Genomic DNA, 22,010 nt, shown 5'->3' on the forward strand with positions numbered 1-22,010 from the left:
ACAGGGCTTAGGACATGATGCTGCCACGGCTAACAGAGAGCACATGGAGCCTTTCAGCAAACCGTGGAAGCAACCCTACGAGTGTGTAGATAGCACTGTTTAGACGCAGCAGGTTCATCGAGGGGGCGTTCAGCCTGGCAGACCCTGTGGCCTGGGACCATCTTCCAGGCAGACGTAGCGGGAGGGCTCCCCGTGCAGGGTGTGCGCACGATTGAGGACGCGCACCTATAGTCTCCCAAATGGTCAGGCTCGGCTTCCCAGGTTTTTCTGTCGCTTTGCTGTCTCATTTACAGCGTCGACCTGAAACGGGGAGCCGGAGCTGCAGAAGCGCGCAGGCCGCAGCAACCCTGGCCCTGAGCTCTGCCTACACCCGGGTAGCGGGTCCCCGCCGCAGCCCCTCCCTGCAAGGGTGCAGGAGGTGCTCAGCTGACCTGGGGGCGGGCCCGGGCTCTGGGCGGGGACAGAGCGGCCAAGCCTCGGTGAGGGCTGGGGCGACACTGCCGGGTCCCTGCTGCTATCCGGCAGCATGCACCTCCACCTGCTCTTGCTGTTAGCGCTGTGCGGGCCGTGCTGCGTGGCGGCCGGTCGTAGCTACAGCCTGAGCGGCAGCTGGCGGGTGAGCAACAGGAACGGCTCCTTGAAGCTACGGGGGACTGTCCCGGGCTGCGTGCACAGCGCCCTGTACCAGCGTGGGCTGATCCAGGTAGGACTTGCTGCCACCCCTCCATGCATTCAGTCTAGGTCGGTCTGTGCTGCTGTGGGCAGTTGGGGAAATGACCTGGCAGTGGGGGTTCAGGCCAGTTGTGGACACTTAGCCACTCTCGCTGGGCCATCGGTGACCCTGAGAGGCGGAAGTTGCCTTATAGAAAACAAACAGTACGTCTGCTGTCTACTTGCTGAGGTGATTCTCCACTCAAGTATTTGATAAGAGCACTTACCTCTCTCTAAGGACAGGGTTACTGTTTCAATCATCTGGGCGCTTGCTTGTAGGAGCCCTTAGTTAATCATAGTTCATTGACTATAGCGTCTCGGGTTTTCGTGTTCGCTTTGAAGCCTCGTGGAGTGTAGTTTGAAATAAACTCAAGGGATTGGGAAGTCACGAATAAAGTTCGGTTTATTGGTGCTCATGTAAAGCCTGAATAGTTGGGGTTGTGTGTGAGTGTTTTGGGAATGAAACACACAGCCATGAGCATGCTAAGCACACACTGTACCTGTATCGAACTACACCCCAGTCCTAAAACCTAAACAACGCTTTGATTTTTTTTTTTAAATGGGGTATATTCATCCAACAGTGTAATGGGCCGTGTCATGGTGACATTTTTCATGTGAGCGCACCATGTATTCTGCTAATATTCACATTTTCTTGGTCTTACTCAGTTGATCCCTCCCTCCTTCCAAGTAGTTTCTTTCTATTATTGTGTCCTATATACATATGCATCCATAGATTTACAGCTACACTCAACATGAGCGAAAACATGCCATTTCGTATTTGTCTTTCTGAGTCTGGTTTATTTTACCTATGTGATTATTTCTATTTCCATTTTTTTTTGACCAAATTTCCTTGGCTTTGTTATTCTTAACTGCCCCCCCCCCCTTTTAGACATTAGTTCGAGTAGTTCAGGCTGGCCTTGGACTCCTAATGAAACTGAGGGTAACCTTGAGCACCTGATCGTCTTGCCCCTGCCTCTCCTGGGCTGGAGATACAAGTGTGCATCACCATGCACAGTTGAATTACATTTTTCTTTATGGATGTGTGCGTGTGTGTGTGTGTGTGTGTGTGTGTGTGTGTGTGTGTGTGTGTATGTGTGTGTATGTGTGTGTGTGTTTGTGTATGTGTGTGTGTATGTGTGTGTGTGTGTGTGTGTGTGTGTGTGTGTGACATTTTCTTTATCCATTTGTCTGTTAGTGGCACCTGGGCTGGTTCTGTCACTTGACTGTCATACTGCAATAAAATGGATATGCAGGTATTTCTGCAGTATGTTGCTCTAGGATCCTTCAGGTACATACTGAGTGGTACAGCTGGATTGTAGTGTAGGTCTAGTCTTAGTTTTGTTTTTAATTTTAAATTTTTATTGTTTTTGAGACAGAGTATCACTATTTTTAATGGTTTGAAGAACCTCCATACTGACTTGCATACTAAACCTGCATAATTGTGTGTGTGGTATACGTGGACACATTTGTCTGTACACACACAGGTGTGTGTCTATTATGTATGTGTACATGGAAGCCAGAGATTGAGGTTGAGTGTCTTCATCAGTCATATTTACCTTATTTTTTGAGACAGGGTCTCTCCAGAGCTCAACAATTGGCTAGATTAGTTGGGCACGGTATCCACTCTCCCATTGCCAGGATTACAGATATGACCTGAGCTCTGGTCTTCCTTGTGAGACAAGTACTTTGCCAGCTGAACTATGTCCCCAGCACCCTGCCCACACAGCTTTTAAGGCTTCCTAGGGTATGAGTAAACGTGACATTCCTTTCTCAGAGCATTAGAGAAGATGCCCAGTATCATACAGCAGCCAGCTGACACAGATGGAGTCCTAAGCCAGGCTGGCCCTGACTCTATAGCCTAGAGTCGGCACTACGAGCTAAAATTAGGGCATTTTGATAATTATACCTTTATTTATTTATTGTTTGTTTGTTTGCTTATTAGCTTCAGGCAGTGTCTCATGAAGTTGCCCAGGCTGGTCCTGAATTCATGAGGTATCCTAGGGTGACCTGTAACTTGTTATCCTACACACACACACACACACACTCACACACACACACACATACACTGTCTTTGACTGTTATGATGACATTTATAGTTGCCCTAAATGGTAAAGTAGTCAAACTAGGATTATGTAAAATTTCTGATTGGGTACGCATGTCTATGTCTGTCTGTCTTTGTGGTTTTCATCCCATATATCAGAAAGAAAGTGAATGTTATAACTTACAGTGTACTTTTTAGGTAAATCTTTCTGAAACTTAAGTAGTGTATTTATTCTTGGTTAACAAATTGAACAGGGGAAGGTAAAAAGTGACATGTAACATGACAGTAGAAAGGAGTGACTGGAAGGGAGAGGGGACAAGGGAGGAGGGGGAGGGGAGAGGGGAAAAGGGAGGAGGGGGAGGGGAGAGGGGAAAAGGGAGGAGGGGGGAGGGGAGAGAGGACAAGGGAGGAGGGGGGAGGGGACAAGGGAGGAGGGGGGGGGGGGAGGGGACAAGGGAGGAGGGGGGGGGGGAGGGGACAAGGGAGGAGGGGGGAGGGGGAGGGGACAAGGGAGGAGGGGGGAGGGGACAAGGGAGGAGGGGGGAGGGGACAAGGGAGGAGGGGGGAGGGGGGAGGGGGGAGGGGACAAGGGAGGAAGGGGAGGGGAGAGGGGAAAAGGGAGGAGGGAGGAGGGGGAGGGGACAAGGGAGGAGGGGGAGAGAAGCAACTAAAACAAAATGTTGGAAAGAAATGCCAGAATGAAACCGAATTCTTTGTATGCAAATAATAAAGACTGTAAAACCCAAGTGCATGTGGCAGGCCTCAGCTTTCTTTGGTTCCCATCTGCAGACTCTCGATTTGCCTCCTTTGACTAAGTGAATTAAGCCACCAGGAAATCATAACTTTAGCAAATCAGATGATTGTCCAATAGGGCTGCCTACCAAGAAAAAACCCCGTTACTTCTGACTGCAGACACTTGCTTGGGTTGTGAAATAACGAACAAACACTTCTTCGTGGGGGTAACTGACAAGGCCTTGCAGCCTCCTCACAGATTCTTAGAAAAGATAAATTCAGACAAAGTGGATTGGAGTCCTTAGTGGCAGTGAGGTAGGAGAAGGGCCGTTGGTGCACTGGGGAAGAAGACTTTATCCAAGCTGAGCGAGGTGACATCACTACCCTGTGTTATTATAACATCCCTGTTTGGTGTTGACCTTGAGAATAGTCTATCGTTTGGCTCAGACACTGGACCAGACATGAACTTGACACTTATCTTGGGAAATCCATTTATTTCTTTATCCATTTGTCTGATTAATTACCGTGTATTCATTTAGTGCCTCAGATTGTAGCAGACACTGTTTTAAGTGCTTGAAATGCAACAGTAAAGAAAGTTTTACTCTAGTGAACATTCTAAAGAGATAGTTACAAGATTAATAAATTACAATATAGGGGGTACACTGAAGAAAAAAAATAGCAGATAAAAGGCAGAGAAGGCTGGAAAGTTGCTAGTTTCTAAAAGATTATTTATTTGTTAGTTATTATGTACACACTGTTCCACCTGCATGTATGTCTGCAGGTCAGAAGAGGGCACCAGATCTCACTACAGATGGTTGTGAGCCACCATGTGGTTCCTGGGAATTGAACTCAGGACCTCTGGAAGAGCAGCCAGTGCTTTTAACCTCTGAGCCATCTCTCCAACCCTTGGTTTTGTTTTGTTTTTCAAGTGGCTGGAGGTAACCATTTTTATATGGATTTTTCTCAGCAGAGAACTTTTTCATTTGTAAAGGAGACGTACAGTTTTAGCCTGGGAAAGAAGAGAGTGGGAGTAACCCAGGAGGAAGGACATGCCTCACAGGCTCCATCCAAAGTAAGCAGGACAGAGAGACCAGGAAACTCAGAGCCCTGGAGAGAAGATGAGTTCCAAGATCACCAAGGTGTGACCACAGATGGAACACTGTGGATTTTATTCATCACAAGATGGGAAACTGTTGCGTGCGTTGGCTTGGAGAGGCATAGTTGGTTTTACCTTGAAGAGGCCACTGTCCGGGCTCCAGTGCTCACAGATGGAGGGAGGCATGGGGTCAGCTGTGGGACACTCGCTGTCTTGAGGCCTGGGGACTTCTGTCTTGGAGCAGGGAAATGAAGAGACTGTCTTGGAGCAGGGAAATGAAGAGAATAGTTCTGTGGATTCGTTGTTGTTATTCTTGTCTCATTTTGTTATTCTCTGTGTGTGTACACAACTTGCAGAAGTGGGTTATCTCCTTCCCAAATGGATTCCAGGGATCAAACTCAGGTGGTCAGGCTGGCAGCCAGTGCCTTTCTTTACTGAGTGATCTTGCTGGCCCTCCCTGGTTTTTGTTTGTTTGTTTGTTTGTTTGTTTGTTTTTGTTTTTTCAAAGCAGGGTTTCACTCTGTAGCCCAGGATGGCCTTGAATTTGTAGGCGAGCTTCTTCCTAGGTCTCCCAAGTGCCAGGATTCCATGCCAGCACACCTGACTTGGGTAGTCTGTGGGTGCACCTATTAAATGGAGAACCAAGAGCTGGGTTTGTTTACACACTGGATGTGAGCAGTAGCACCAAGAGGAGCCTAAAAGAGCATCAGTGATTTGTACCTGAGCTCATGGCTTATATTTACAGAGTGGCTCTGTGACCGACCTTGACTGTCCAAGAGTTTCCTCTACAGAATCACCCACCCCTACGTGTATAGGCATAAGGGACTTAGTAATTTTTATCTAAATAAAGGCTGATGGTGCTGGCAACTTGGCTCAGTGGAATCAGTTCTCCCCATCTCCCGTGGGTTCTAGGAGGAAACCCTGGCTGTCAGGCTAGCACAGCCACACCTTTGCCCAGCCTGGTGCCTGCCTTCCAGATCACCAGTTTCTTTCTCAGAAACAACCACAAGTAACAATGTCTTGTGAACTCTGCTTTATAGACATATGTAGGTATGCATCTTATCTAGATGTGTCTGTCTCCTCCTCCCACAGATGATGACATTCTATGACCATTATTTTATACTAACATGTCACTTGATAAGTCTTAGAAAGCTTTCTAGATCATTATGCAAATAGAAATGCTAGGTCTCACAACTGGATGCTTACATTGTGCCAAGAACAGCTCCAAGCATTTTTACCTCCCCACTCTTTGTGGTCCTTGAGAAATAATTCCTTTCTCCATCTCAGAGGAGGGGAAGGGGGCATAGGTGTGGGGTGCATGGGTATGGGGGTAGGGGTGGGAGATAGTCAGGCTTTCAAAGCTTCTCTCTTCTTTCCTTCCTTCCTTCCTTCCTTCCTTCCTTCCTTCCTTCTTTCCTTCCTTCCTTCTTTCCTTCCTTCCTTCTCTCCTTCCTTCCTTCCTTCCTTCCTTCCTTCTTTCCTTCCTTCCTTCCTTCCTTCCTTCCTTCCTTCCTTCCTTCCTTCCTTCCTTTCTTTCTTTCTCTTTCTTTTTTTCTTTTTTCTTTGTTTGTTTTTTGAGACAAGGTTTCTTTGTGTAGCCTTGGCTGTACTAGAACTAGCTCTGTGGACCAGGCTGGCCTCAAACTCACAGAGATCTGCTTGCCTCCCAAGAGCTGGGATTAAAGGCATGTGCCACCACTCTCCTACTCTTTCTTTTTTTTCTAAGAAAATTTTGTTATATTTTTTTATTTTTTGCAGGGGTGTGAGTGATGAGCCATGGGGCACATACAGAGGTCTGTAACCAGAGGCTTTTCACCATCCTACCCCATCCCACAGCCGCTTTTAAATAATCACTCAGAGGCTTATATTAATTATAAGTGCTTGGCTGATGGCTCAGGCTTATTACTAGCTAGCTCTTACTGTGTCTTCTCCCTGTGTCTCTGCTTGGATTTCCCTCCTGGCTCTATCCTGCCTTGCTATAGGCCTAAGCAGCTTCTTTATTAACCAATGGCAATAAAACATATTCACAGCATACAGAAGGGTTATCCCACAGCAGAGGTCAGATGACAACTTGAAGGAGTCAGTTCTCTCCTACCATGTGGGTTCTGAGGATTGAACTCAGGGCCTCAGGCTTGATGAGAAGTGCCTTTATCCACTGAGCCATCTTGCTGGCTCTGAATGTATGTTTTCTGCCCTTCACATGTATCCCACAGCCAGTCTGGCTAATTCAGATATTCAAAACTGACTAGCCCGCTGTCTCTTCCACCTTGGCTTCATGTACCTTCAGGTTTCATCTCAGAAGCAGCTGCTGTCTCTTTGGAGGAGGTGCAGCACAGTCCAGGCCTGACCCTTCTGCTGGGTAACAATTGCTCGGGCATCTGTCCTAACCTTCCTGAGCTCCAGCACCAGAACTAGATTCTGCACTGCAGTCAGAGGCCTAAGCCCTATATCTGTGACCCATGTCGCCCCTTGCAGAACCTTGGCGTACAGTAGTAAACTAAGAAAATGGTTTGTGTTGTTTTCCCTGTTAAATTGAACTCCCTTTGGTAGAAGAATAAGAGGTCTCTGAGTTTTAGTTGCTTTTCATCTAGAGGTATGGTCAATGGAGGCAGTATTTACAAATAGAAGGACTTTAGAAAAACGTTTTTTTCAGATTCACTCTTGTGCTATTCCCATGCACTTGGGTAAAGGTAAGTAAGTAAATGTCCTTGAAATAAGGACTATAGGTGAAGATGAAAGTTGATAGTGGAACAACTGAAGTTTGGAGAACACACCATTTTCTGAATGGGCCTCATTAGTACCTTCATGTGGTTTGCGTTAGCTTAGCATCCCATGGATATTAGCACATTAGTACTTAGCACATGAAAGGTTATATGCACACACATATTTGTGACTTTTAAGTATCTTTTTAAATGTCTGTGTGTATACTGCCTCTGTGTGTGTATCAATGGAAGCCAGGGGGAGGCGCACATGGCATGGCATGTGTCAGTGTGTGACAGAGCTAGAGTTAATGCAGGTGGAGAGGCTAAGAAAGAAACGGGGAAGCCGAGGTTCCTCTCTGTCCCTCTGACCGTGTTTTGCTGTGTAGTCTAAGATGACCGTGAACCCATTATGCAGCCCAGCCCCACCTTTTACTCACGGCAATCCCCCTGCTTTAGCTTGTTGAGTGCCTGCATTATAGGCACGTACCACCACACCCAGCTTTGGTTTTATCTCATTTTTTTTCCTTAAAACAGAATCCCATTCTGCAGTTCAGGCTGACCTGGATCTCACTAGGTAGCCTTGAACTTGCTGTGACTTTCCTGCCTCAGTTTCCTAAGTGATGAGATTATAGACGTGCAACATCACATGCTACTTCACATGGTTAGATGATGTAAGTATGACAAATATCAATTGCAAATAGCTCACTCAGGGACTCACATATGGCATGGTTGTCTCATGGCTCTTAATTTACACTGACACTGAAATTATCAATAGTGTCTGTGACGCTAGCTAAGTGCTGGGTCATGGTTAAGCATGTTGAGCCAGATTTTTCTAGGGTGAGTCACTGTCCCACTGTTTAACAGCTGTTTGACTTTGAGCCTCGGATTCTGTGGTAACAAATGGGAGTGTTAACAGTACCTGCCTCCCAGGGCCACAGGCAGCAGCATCTTCTAGCTACTGCTGCTGTTGCTGCATATCGGGCAGAAAAGTGTAAGCCCTTAGAAACCCACTTCTTCTCCTGGAGCTCTAGGTTCTTTCTCTACAACTTGGTACTCAGCAGTGCATGTTCCTTATGTAGGTGTGAATGCCTACCTTAAAGGCTGGGCTATATCAGTCTGAGGACTTGTGGGTTGCTTAGAAACGCAGCGGCTTGCACGACTCTTTTTTGGTCAGGAGAGGTGTCCCTGAACTGCTGTTCACTTTAAGCAGGGCTCAAATTTTTAATGTGGCTCAAAGCCGGTCAGCTAATCTGGAGCCAAATTATGTTGCTTGATTAACATTTAGAATAACTATTATAAATATAATCTAAGCCTCTGAAACTTTTTTCATAATATAGTCCCTTATTAAGAACCAAAAGTAGCTGGGCGGTGGAGGCACACACCTTTAATCTAGTACTTGGGAGGCAGAGGCAGGCAGATCTCTGTGAGTTCGAGGCCAGCCTAGGCTACAGAGTGAGTTCCAGGAAAGAACCAAAAGTGTGTGTTTTTTTTTTTTTTTTAAACTATTTTATTTTAGCATATGGGCACATTTAATGTGTGTATGTGTGGGATTCAAGCCTGTACTCTATATGTGTGCATTTTTAAAAATCTTTTTTTACTTTACTAAAGTTTTAAATTACACATTTGTTTATTTATTTTGTGTGAATGTGTTTGTATGCATGTGGGCATGTGTGCATCATGGTGCATGTGTTGAGGTCAGAGGGCACCTTGTGGGAGTTCATACTTCCACCTTGTGGGTTCTGGCCATTGAGGTCAGGTGGTCAGGCTCGGCAGAGGGCACCTTTAGCAGCTGAGCCATCTCACTGGCCCTACTTTATTTTTAACCAGCATACAAAGTAAGAGGTTTGCTCTGGCATGTTTGAGAGTGCTTAGTTTGGGTGTTCCGTCCCCTCCCAACTTGTCCTGTCACATGTCTATCCCTTCCCCAAAGCCTCTAACCCCCTCTCATGGACCCCTTTCCAGTTTCCTGACTTCTACACATTTTCTCCTGCATACACACATGTAAGCACACATTAGTCTCTAGGATCTGCACAGGGACATGCAGTGTTTGGCTTTCTGAGCCTAGTCTTCCTCACTTGGTGTAATATTTTCCAGTTCCATCCATTTTTGCTGCAAATTTAATTTTTCTTTACAGGTGAGCAAAGTTCTATTGTATATATATATGCCATCTTTTAATTGTCAGTCTTCTGTTGGTTGACGTCTAGGAATTTAATTTCCTTGATAGTGTGAGTAAGGCAGCAGTAAGCATAGATGTGCAGAATCGGGGTGTATCTGGGGCATATGGTAATCTGTGTGTAGCATTTTGAGAAGACGCCACAGTGGTTTCCACAGTGGCTGTACGGTTCACATCCTCACCAGCAATGACTGAAGGCCCTTCTTTCCCCTCATTCTCACCAGCATGTGTTTTATCAATGACAGCTATACTGACGACTTTTTCAATTAAATTTTCAACTTTCAATATTTACTTATGGGGAGGGGGGCAGTTGTGCATATCTGTGCCTGACCGTGCCATGGCCATGGGGCATGCCTGTAGAGGTCAGAGGTCAGTTCTCACCTTCCACTGTGGAATCTGGGACTTGAATGTAGGCTTTGCAGTTTGAGCAGCGAGCACCTTCACCCACTGAACCACCCTACCTCCAAGTACTTGCCATTCACATCTCCCTGATGACTAAGGAGGCTGAACACTTCTAAAATATTTGTCAGCCATTTATATTGCGTCTTTTGAGAGCTGTCTTTTTAGCTCATTGGCCCATTTATTGACTGGCAGTTTTGGTCTGGTGTTTAAATTTTGTAGTTCTTTATATATTTAGCTATTAATTCCCCCCCCCCCCAAGTATATAGAACTGACAATTTTTTTTTTCCATTCTGTAAGCTGTCTGCTCCCTCTCTTCCTCTGCTATACATAATGCCTTTTAGTTTATGTAGTACTGTTTGTCCAAAATGGGCCTGCTAACACCAGGTTACTTCTCTTGCAAGAGTTCAAGCAGAGAGGATATTTATTGGAGTAGGAATGTTTCTGGTTACTGTGACCAAGACCCTGACATAAAGCAATCTAGGAGGCTTTACTTTGGCTTACAGTTTGAGAGGTAGAGTCCATGGGTTAGGTGCAGGGTGGGTATGGCAGATTTAGTGGGACAGGAATATGTGGCTGAGCCTCCCCTCCTGTGGGCTGGCCAGGACACAGAAAGCAGGGAATACTGGTAGCTAGTTGGCTTCCTCCTTTTCCTCTTTTTATTCAGTCTGTAACTCAGTCCGTGGTACCGTGACACACACATCTAGGGTGTGTCTTCTCTTATAAACTGATCCTCTTTGTGGTCTCTCTCACAGCTTGCTTCACTAATGTCACAAAGGTTTCATAGTTCAATCAAGTTGATAGTCAAAATTTACCATTATTGCCCTGACTCGGGTGATCTAGAATCTTTTATCTTTGGGAAAAATCTCGTCTATTTGAGTATCTGTCTGTGCCCCTAAGTTTTTTTGATGATGTATAGTGAGTATGAGTAACTATTGGTCTGGTCTGTTGGGGCTCCATCCAAAATAATGGCCTTTCTAATTTTTCTTAATGTAATAATTTTGATGTATTCATTGAGAACACATTTTGATCATATCCATCCCTTACTCCACTCTCCAATTCTGCCCCCAGATATTCTCAACATGTTCCGCTCCCAACTTCATCTCCTCCTCCTCTTTTATAAATAACTCACTGAGCCCAATTAGTGCTGCTTCCACACAGGTAAGTGTGGGGCATCCACTGTACCCGGACCCCAAGAGAAAAATAACTCTTTCTCCAAGCAGCTATAACTACCACTTGCTCCTCGGCTAGCCCGGGGGTCTTGTGTACTCTTCCCTAATCCATGCTAGAATTTTGACTGGCATGGTTTTGTATAGGTCCTATGAAGGTAACCATAACTACAGTGAGTTCATGAGTACAATGGCCATGGCTTGTCCAGAAGACAGCAGTTCATAGCTCTCTCCCCCTCCTTACATTCTTTTCATCCCTTCTTTTGAAATGTTCCCTGATCCGTGGAGGAGAAGGTTTGTGGTGGTTTGGCTCAGAATCACCCCCACAGGCTGGTATGTTTGAATACTTGGTCCCCACTTGGTGGAACTGTTTGGGAGGAATTAGGAGGTGTGGTCTTGTTGGATGAGGTGTGCCCATGGGGCTGGCTTCAAGGTTGCAAAAGCCCACTCCATTCCCAGGGTCTCTCACTCTCTGCCTCATGCTTATGGATCAAGATGTAAGCCCTGAGCTACTGCTCCAGCACCATGCCTGCCTGCCTGCCTGCCTGCTGCCATGCTCCCCACCATGATGGTCATGGAATCTAAACTCTGGAACCATTAGCCCCAGCTTGTCCATGGTGTCTTATACAGCCATAAAGACCAAGGCAGGGTTTGATGTAAACGTCCTGTTTAGGACTGAGCACTTCCTAGTCACTTGTTCTCAGCACTTTAGCCAGTTGGAAGTCTCAGCATGAACTCCTGCTGTTTGCAAATAGACGCTTCGGTGACCAAAGCTGAGCATAGCACAAATCTAAAAATGTGTGGCTTCTCAAGCCATGAGCTTCGGACCTGGTTTTCAGTACCAAGCAGGCATTTACTCCTGTGGAGCAGGCCTCAGAACCCAGTCAGAGTTCCTGGTTACCTTCCTAATTGTCATGCCACCCTTGTACCAGTAGGCTTTTTTTTTACCTGGTAAGCTGATACTGTAGCATGTTTGTGGCATCTTAAGAAATAGGGTCTTACCATCTGTTTATAGTAGGTCCCCAAGGGCAATGGCGGTAGTGTTGTTTTGGAGGCCTCGAGCCTCCCATAATTTTTGCCAAATATCTAGATATGTCCAGGCTGTGGTCCATGGGCTACATTTGCCACAAAAATAACTATGAGTATGGTCTAACACAGAATGGAAAATTTATTTAAAACTTTATGAGACATTTCTGTGTGACTTGTTTATTTATTTTCAATTTGATTGCACAGTTCTTGAATGTGGAGTTCGGTGATTACATTACATTACAATATCAAAAGATTGAAATACCCCTGCATTCGAAAGCGGTCTTGGCTGCCTGTGTCTCAGTCATTAGTAGTACAGGGAAAGGATGCTGAAAGATGCGTTCCCTGAGTTTGGGGTGTTCTGTCCTGACCCCTCCGAAGCCTGGAACTTTCCCGTCTTCCCATTTCTCTCTGCCAGCTGGTATACCAATGTAGCATTTTTTGGAAGCTGCATAGTTAGTGCCAGGCCATGTCATGACCAGGTCTGTATAGCTTGGCATCCTGTTTCTAGAAACTCAGCTGGTCTCTGCCGTGTGTGTTTAGTAACCCTCAGCTTTCAAGCAGAGGCTGGAACAGAGTGCTTACAAGGTATGGATCAGAGAGCCAGTCAGACAGCATGACCACCACATGAAGTGTAACTGGAGACACCACCCACTCAGAGCATCATGGGACAACTTTTTACTTGTTTTAGTAATTGGTTCAGGCATGGGAGATTCCATACAGAGTCTTGATGGTAACCCCTTAGACGGTTATATCCTGACCCCGTGTCCATCTGCTAGTGTCTGGAATGACAAGAACTTTTCCATTGAATTTGTAGCTAACTTCTGCCACATCTCCAACTGTGCTTATAGACTAGTTAAAAAGGGGGAGCGCGTTGGTATATGGCTGGCAAGATGGCTCAGAGGATAAATGTGTTTTCTGCCAAGACTGATGGTCTGAGTTCAATCCCTGAGCCCCATACAGTGGAAGGAAAGACCCAACTCCAAGTTATTCTTGGACTTCCACACGTGTGTCATGGAATTTGTCTCCCCCCCTACACACACATAAACCAGTAAAATGAAAAAGTTGGAATCAGCCAAGTGGGAGAAATTAACCTGTAAATTCTGTTTGTGTAGAGATAATAAATCTAGCAGGATTGCCTTCTCAAGCTTACCATGCAGTTTTCTACAAGTAGCCGAGAGACAGGAAGGAGATCCAAGGCCTGCTAGACAGATGGCCAGCTAGTCCTGGGTCTCGGGATGTTGAGGTGCTTGGCTGAGCTGCCCTCACAGTTCCCTGGTATTTTTTTTTTCCTGATATTTTTAACTATCTTGGTTTAAGTCCACAGAGCAGTTATAAATAGGGCTGAGTGGAGACACTTGGACAAGCTAATAATTAAGCTTCTCTTCCAGCCTGCGTCCTCAAATATTTATCTGTGTTTATTCACTGGAGAGGCTCAGTCCTGTATCCAGAAAGAGCAAAAAAGGAAGCAAGTTAGTTGTGATTTAAACACACCATTTAGCAGAGCCTCACCATTAAGCAGAACTTAAAATAAAAACTTGTTTGGTAGCATTAAATTTCACGTATTACTCTCTTCCACAGCCGCTTATCAAGTCACCCTATTTAGGAGCAGTGTGTCACAGATAGGAATCTTGATCTTAGTGTACTGCCCTGGGGATACTATGGTGCTTCTTTATGGGTGGGAACCCTGGACAGCTGCCCAGATGGCCACTACCAGTCAAGCATGGTCATTCAGCTCTCATTTCAGTGGAACTTAGATGACACTGGCGGCGGCTTCTTCTACTCCGGAGTTGCTGCCCCTGAGGAAATAACACCCAGCCCTGCCTTAGTTAGGGCTTCTGTTGCTGTGATGAAACACCATGACCAAAGAAACTTCAGGAGAAAGGGGCTTAGTTTTGGATTATGCTTCCACATTATAGATCATCATCAAAGGACAGGAACTCAAACAGGGCAGGAACCTGGAGTCCAGAGCTGATGCAGAGGCCAAGGAGGAGTGCTGCTTACTGGCTGGCTTGCTCCTTGCGGCTTACTCAGCCTGCTTTCTTATAGAACCTAGGATCAACAGCTCAGAGCTCTTCCCCCCACCCCCCATAATGGGCTAGGCCTTCTCCCATCAATCACTAATTATGAAAATGCCCTTCAGGTTTGCCTACAGCCTGATCGTATGCAGGCATTTTCTCAGTGATGCTCCTTTTGTTTTTGTTTGTTTTTTGAGACAGGGCCTCACTATGTACCTCTGGCTATCCTGGAAATCACTACGTGTTGCTGGGTGCTGATGATTAAAGAAACCAGGCTGGTCTCAAACTCACAGAGATCCCCCTGCTTCTGCCTCCCAAGTGCCGGGATGAAGGCATGCGCCGTCACACCTGGCTGAGGCTCCCCCCTTTCAGATGCCTCTAGCTTGTGTCAAGTTGATGTAAAACTACTCAGCACATGCATCCCAAGTTACAACCCACGGAGTCACGCTACGGCAAGAACTGAAGCACACTGTGAAAGACCCCCTACAATAGCTTTAGCTTGACTGCTGTAACGCCATTTTGCAAGGCTTAAACATAAAGAACAGGATATCTGCGGTTCAGGGGAAGAAGGCCAAACAGGAGTTCATAACTATGGTCGGCCACCCGGCCTTGGGAGAGAAACCGTTGAGTCAAAACAGGATATCTATGGTGGGCCACCCGGCCTTGGGGAATAGACAGTTGGGCTGGGAAAATAGCCACTGTACCCTAGACAAGGCCAGGTCGGCCACACACAGCACATTTCTGAAAATTAAAGATATGTCCCCAAGTTCACCCTGGCCTTATTTGAATCAACCAATGGGAACCCTGTAACTATGCTTCTCGCTTCTGTAACCGTGCTTCTGCCCCTGGGATCCTATAAAAAGTCCCCCTTTCCCTAGGAAGGCGCGCAAGTCCTCCGAGAGACTTGTCGCCCCAGGTACCTGTGTATTCAAATAAACCCTCTTGCTGTTTGCATCTGATGGATGGTTTTGGCGTGTTCCTTGGGTTCGGGGTCTCTCCTGAGGGAAGATCTCCTCCGGGAGTCTTTCAACTGGAGGTGCATTGGAGGAATGCCGCGTACTGGTGCGCGTGTCTTGCTCTGTCTGAGTTCTTAGACAAGCAAGGCCACCTTCCTAGGCATGGCATCGCCCACAGTGGACCTGGCCATCCCACATCAATCATTAACCAAGACAGTACCCCCACAGACTTACCTCCAGGGCAATTGGATGGAGGCATTTTCTCATGTGCAGTTCCTTCTTCCTAGAGATGACTAAGTTTGAGTCAAGCTGACAGTTATCAGTAGCCCAGGTGCCTTGCCACCTTCCTCCTCTGCCGCCACGATTATGTTCGCAGGTGACCTGTGTTCCTCACCAATTGCTGGTCACTGCTCACATCTACTACTGTTGGTTCTGTTCCCTGAGGAACAGCCCTTCTGAGGAAGGGAAAATGGGGAGTGGGCAGGAAAGAAGGATCTAGGGATGATGCAAGAGAGAACTTGGGGCTGGATGTTCAAATGGAACAGAATCTGTGAACATGCAAGTGGTCACTCACCTAGGGCCGGGGGTGGCAGATGTGTGTGTAAAAGGTCTGAACACACACCACCAGGCTTTGGGGACCATTTGGTCTCTGTCCTGTCTGCTTACCTCCGCCACTGGGGCATGAAGCAGCCATGCATAATGGATAAAACACGGGCGTGGCTTGAGCTCACTAAGGCTTTTTTTTGTGTGTGTGGCATATGCATGTGTATGTGTTTCTGTGTGTTCCAGTGTGTTGATACAGGGTGTTCCTCTATCACTCTCCACCTTACTATTACTTGAAGCTTAAGAAAAAAATTGTATTAGAATTTAATAGAAAATTGGTACAGGTTAGGTGAAATTCTTGGCAACTAGCAGAGATAAAGAAAATGTCATGTCTTTTAAGTTCGAAATGGATTATTAAGAATGGAAAAGGTACTCCGAAGAACGGAATGGAAGTGGGTGAACTGATAAAGAGCACCAGTGCATCTGGCCATGTGGTGTATGGTCTGCTGACACTCCTTTCCATCCCGTTCACACATGTGAGTACACACACACACACACACACACACACACACACACACGTGCACTCTCACACAGATACACACATTTTGTGCATACTCTGTTTTTTCTTTTGTTGATTTTGGTTTTGAGACAAGATTTCTCTGTATAGCCCTGGTTGTCCTGGAACTCACTTTGTAGACCAGGCTGGCCTGAACTCAGAGATCTGCCTGTCTTGCCTCTTGAGTGCTGGGATTAAAGGCGTGCGCCACCACTGCCCAGCCATGCTCTCTTTATTAGATGACATCAGGGTAAGGAATGGCTTTATCTTTCTCTTCAAAACTGGTGTCTTTCATGTTACTTTGATGCTGCTTTTTACGGTTCCTACTCCCCACCTGGGAGCTGGGATCCCAAAGGTCTTTTTGGGGTGCAGAAGGGTGATGATTAATCATCTTCCGTCACTACTTTCATACTGATTTGGGCACAGTCCTGCCTAAGAGACGCTGTAAGACTCTTCTATTTTATTTGTTGGGTGGAGAGGAGGTGTTGGGTTTTCAGTCATAGGAATTGGCTGGGAACCCTGTTTCATGGGGGTTCAGGAAGAATAACATGATTATGCCAATCGATGATTTTAGAAAGGGTGAGATTCGAGAAAATCATGGACATGTTTATTTCAGTAGGTCATCCTTCCTAGCTTGCCCTTGAGGTGTGGTCCTTTGGACTGTTACATATTATGTGGAGCGATACAGAGGACAATTTGAGGGAATCTGATAGTAGGGTAGATTTTAAATTTTCATGTATTTGTGTGTGTGTGTGTGTGTGTGTGTGTGTGTGTGTGTGTGTGTATACACATGCACTTAGTGAGTTTGTGTGTACCACTTATGTTCAGGAACCTGAAGAGGTCAGAAGAGGGCACTGGGTCTCCTGGAGCCGGAGTCACGTGTGGTTGTGAGCTGCCTGATATGAGTGCTGGGAACCGAACTGGGGTCCTCCACAAGAGCAGGAAGAACTATTGACTGTGAGACATCTCACCAGCCCCAGTGGATTAGATTAAAAAAAATATATTGCTTTAATTACTGATTGGTCTAGATAATAGATTTCTTCCCTCTATCCTTTTTTTTTTTTCTCCCCAAGACAAGGTTTCTCTGTGTAACAGTCCTGGCTGTTCTGGAACTCGCAGAGATCTACCTGACTCTGCCTCCCAAATGCTGGGATTAAAGGCATGCACCACCACCACGTGGCTAGATAATAGATTTCTATAAATAGTTTCCTTTGTATTAAAGTTAGGGTGGCTATGATTATTCTATCTGGTATGTCTATAGCCTTGGAAAGCTTGCCTCATTGCCCTTTAAAAAATGGTTAGATTGAAAAATTTTATCTTATGTATATGAGTGTTTTGCCTAGATGCATATGTCTGTGTACCACATGTGTGCCCAGTGCCCAGGGAGGCCAGAAGAGAGCATTGGGCCCCTTGGAAATGGAGTTACAGATGGTTGTGAGCTGCCATTTGAGTGCTGGGATCAATCAAATCCTGGTCCTCTGGTGCTCTTAGCTGCTGGGCTATCCCTCCAGCCCCTCCATTCAGCTTGTATGGGGGTGCTAGGGAATCAAGTGAGGTCTTCATGCCTTTGCAACAAGCCATGTGTATGGTCCTTGTCTGGTTGCCGCACAAACGCAAACCCACGGTTTGCAGGTTGTTAACGTGCATGAGACAGGAAAGCTGAATATTGTGAGTTTGGCAGTGAGTGTACTACACCCAGGCCCTTTCAGTGCTCACTCAGGAAAGCATGGAAAAGTAGTAGAGGAGATGTGCTCCCCCTGGAGGCCATCTGGGGTAGTGGCAACAGTGACCAAAGAACTGGGCCTTGGGAGAGGAAGGCTGTGTGTTGCATCGCTTCTGGTTTTCGTTTGCTTTCAATACTGGGGAGGTTCTGTGTTTGGTTGTAATGGAGGCATCAGGGCCATAGAGAAGGTTCAGTGGATGAAGGTGCTGGCTGCCAAGCCTGATGGCTGAGTTCAGTCCTTGGAACCCACGTGGTGGAAGTAGAGAACTGACTCTCCCATGGTGTCCTCTGACCCCCATGTATGTGTGCATGCATGAACACACACACACACACACACACACACACGTATAAAATTAAAAACAACCAATACAAAGAGAACCAGTATCTATCCTCAGGCATGTTCTCTGGTGATTAACTTATTATTTGTATTCCAGAGCTCTTCCATTTCAGATATATGGCTGGCTATTCTCCTGCATTTGTGGTGCTTTACAGCACTGGGTATCACACTCAGGGGCTTGTATACATCAGGCAAGCATTCCACCACTGGGCTCTGCCTTCAGATTCTGAGCTACCACCCACACTCTTAGTGTTAATGGTCGGATTTACCTAGACCAAGAGTTCATTAATTTTTAGGTAATCAATAGCTTTTGTTCGTTACCTATTCATTTTTAGCGTATTTAGTGATCTAATGTTTAATCATAAATCTAAGATTAATGTGATCTTAATGTTTACCTTGTACCAACAGGATCCATACTACAGATATAATGACCTTTACTACAGATGGATTTCCTTAGATAACTGGACCTACAGCACAGAATTTAAAACCCCCTTTAATGTCAGGTGTGTATATGTTTGTATATTCTATATCATATATTGTATATATACATATATTATATTATTACCAGAGATTTTCTTTTATGTTTGTCTGCTTAGGCTGTATGTCAGAATTAAATCAGATTATATCTTTGTGTCATTGAAGTGATTATACAATTTCTTTTTTGTTTTCTATGTAAGGATGGTGCCACTGATCCACAGTGTGTCTGAGGGAATAATTTCTCCAGTGGGTATACTGGAGCCACTTAAATCCTGTCAGTTCTTTTATATAAATTTCCTCCTTTCTACCTCCCCAGTAACTAGGAGAATGTATTGATTAGCAGTCACTTTGTTAATTCTTTTATGTGTGTATGTGTAACATGCATGTGTATGTGCATATGTATGAGGTCAAAGGTACATGCCAGGTGACTTAAGCAAATACTTTCTACTTTGCTTTTTAAGACAAGGTCTCTCTCTGAATCTTGAGCTCTCCAGTTTGGCTGGACTGGCCAATGAGCTGCAAGAATCCTCCTTTCTTGGTCCCCCAATGCAGTAACTACAGGCAGGTGCTGCGCCCACCTGGGTCTGGGGCTTGAACTCAGATCCTTCTGTTTGCATGACCGGTGCTTTACTTTACTGACTAAGGTATCTCCATGGCCTCCCTCACCACAAGTCTGTGTGTGTGTGTGTGTGTGTGTGTGTGTGTGTGAATGGTAGTTGGATCCAGAGCCTTATACATTACATTCTGTCCTTGGCACTATAGTATTATTAGTAAGATCAGATATACATCATTTTTTTTTTTTTGTGTGTGTGTGTGTGTGTGTGTGTGTGTGTGTGTGTGTGTGTAGTGTTAAACAACCATTGGCACTATGACCTTGACCTTATACTACATCTTGGGGCCATGAAGAAAAGTACAAATATTATTTTCAGTAATGTTCTGTTATTTTGAGAAAATATTTCTAGGTGAAGCAGAATGTAAGCAAGTATATAAGTCACCATTATTACTAATTTTTAAAAATTACCTTGTATGTAGCATTTTGGTCACTACTTGTTATCTCTTTAAAAATCTAAAGCCACAGACTGAGGTAGAGAGCTTGTCTAGTGTGAGTAAGCCCTGAGTTCAATGCCCAGAGCTGAAAAACAAGCCAGAATATTATGATCAATATCATGGAGCTCCTGTGTGTTATGCTTTTATTTTCAGATAACGCTTAAAATATTTCTCACAAAAATCCTGTCTTCCATTACATAGTTAGTTCCAAATCATTCTGAGCTCCCTGAGATTTTGTCTCAAAAAAGGGAAAATAAAATCCCATTTCACGTTGAACATAATGCCTTCCAAATCCAGCAGCGGACTTCCCCTGTTGAAACTAGCTTTACACCCTGATCTCCGCATTGTGCTTCTTCATGTAACACTGAGGCACCTCTCCCAAGTTCGTGCCTAGGGATGGGGTTTTGCCTCCTCATTCTTTTCTCCCCTGCCTTATGTTCATTGCATTATTTCTAAGTTTGTAAATGTTTCCCCACCGCTTCTTTTAGTGGAGCCGCTCCTCAGTCTCCAGTCCCCACTTTGCCCAGAAGCTGTGGAATCCAGTGTCTGGCATTTGCCTTTCAGTCTCTGATCATTCCATTCTCCAAATGCTTTTCCTCAGGAATAGAAAGTCTGTTTCTTTGCTTCCTAAATGAAGCCCCAACTTCTCGGTGCCCCCATGAAAGTTGCTGGTGGCTGTGTTCAATCTCCTCAGCTCCAGGGTGTGTCCAAATAAAAAGTCTTCCTCTCTAAAGGAACTGATGCTCTTAGGACTTTGTCCAGTAGGGTGGTTCTAGGCATTTCTACTTATCTTTATGAAAAGTTTTATTGAGCTCTGATCTGTGTAACGTGAAACTTACTTAAAGTACAAGTCAATGGTTTTTAGTGTATTTGCAGAATTCGGCGGCCATCACCACTGTCCTCCCCTACCCCCACCTGACACAAGCTGGAGTTATCTAAGAGGAGACCACAACTGAGAAAATCCCTCCATAAGACTGGCCTGTAGGCAAACCTGTGGGAGCACTTTCTTAATTAATAGTTAATGTGGGAGGACTAGCGCACTGTGGGTAATAACCCCTTGGACATGTGTTCATGAGTTGTATAAAAGAGCAGACCAAACAAGCCACAAGGAGCAAGCCAGTAAGCAGCACTCCTCCGTGGCTTCTGCTTCACTTCCTGCCTCCAAGTTTCTGCCTTGAGTTCCTGCATTGGTTTCCCTCAGTGATGGAGTATAACCTGGGAACTATAAGTTAAGACCAGCCCTTTTCCCCTCAAGGAACTTTTGGTTATGGTGTTCACCACAGCAATAGAAACCCTAATTAATATAACCATGCTGGGCGGTGGGGGTGCACGCCTTTAATCCCAGCACTGAGAGGCAGAGGCAGGCAGATCTTTGTGAGTTCAAGGTCAGCCTGATCTACAAAGTGAGTTCCAGGACAGCCAGGGTGTTATACAGAGAAACCCTGTCTCAAAACAAAACAGCAATAACAAAAAAAATCTCCCTCAAACAAACAAACAACAAACAAACAAAAACAACAACAAAAATCCCAAAACAAAAACCCCAACCACAGCCCATTACCCATTTGCTGTCATTTCTGTCCCATCCACTGTCCCAGGCCAGACCACCAGTAACTAACTCACTTTCCCTCTCTGTAGACTTACCTGATCTGGCACTTCAGAGACAAGGGCTTCTTTTTCTAAACATAATAATTGCTTCAAAGTTCATTAGTGTTGTAGCATTCATAATCACCCAATTCCTTTTTATTGCTGAATAGTATTCCAATGTTTGGATATGTCACAGTCTGTTTAACTTCTCTGAGTTCTTATTTTCTTTCTTTCCTTTTTAAATTTTTATTTTTTTATTTTTTTATTTTTTGTTTTGTTTTGTTTGAGACAGGGTTTCTCTGTGTATCTCTGGCTGCCCTAGAACTGACTCTGTAGATGGGGCTAACCTTGAACTCACCTACCTCTGTCTCCTGAGTGCTAGGTTGAAAGGTGTGTGCCACCACTGCCAGGCTGAGTTCTTATTTTCTTCTTGAAGTCTTCCTTACTTGAAGCCTCTGATAGTCTTTGTCTAATAGATCAAGAAGTTTCTGTTTGATTCCCGAGTATTAGGCTTGGATGCCATCCAGACTATGAACTCTTCATATTCCCAGGTTGTGCCTGTGAGACTGTGCTGTGGAACAATCCTTTTCTATACTATGGATATGTATTACTTTCATTGGTTAATAAAAAGCTGACAGGCTGATAGCTGGGCAGGAAGTTAGGCAGGAAAGCCAAACTGAGAATGATGGGAGAGATGCCAGCCAGTTGCCAAGGAAGCAA

At 45.3% G+C, this 22,010-nt stretch overlaps 1 protein-coding gene and 1 non-coding gene across 3 annotated transcripts in view; both read left to right on the top strand.

The window, feature by feature from the left end:
- The first annotated feature begins 461 nt into the window (after window positions 1–461).
- The window catches only part of Manba (mannosidase beta), an 82,979-nt gene continuing 61,430 nt past the window's right edge, over window positions 462–22,010 (top strand). For both annotated transcript variants that reach the window (XM_036191081.1, XM_036191082.1), the window contains exons 1-2: window positions 462–703; window positions 18,591–18,685. In XM_036191081.1, coding sequence (XP_036046974.1) covers window positions 527–703; window positions 18,591–18,685 — 272 coding nt within the window. In that variant the 5' untranslated portion in view covers window positions 462–526. The remainder of the gene's footprint in view (window positions 704–18,590; window positions 18,686–22,010) is intronic.
- On the top strand, window positions 12,315–12,447 carry LOC118586440. The gene has a single exon (XR_004945327.1). It is a non-coding gene; the product is annotated as a small nucleolar RNA SNORA71 (small nucleolar RNA).

Source organism: Onychomys torridus, chromosome 6 (assembly GCF_903995425.1).
Source record: "Onychomys torridus chromosome 6, mOncTor1.1, whole genome shotgun sequence".
In the NCBI taxonomy this organism is placed as follows: domain Eukaryota; kingdom Metazoa; phylum Chordata; class Mammalia; order Rodentia; family Cricetidae; genus Onychomys; species Onychomys torridus.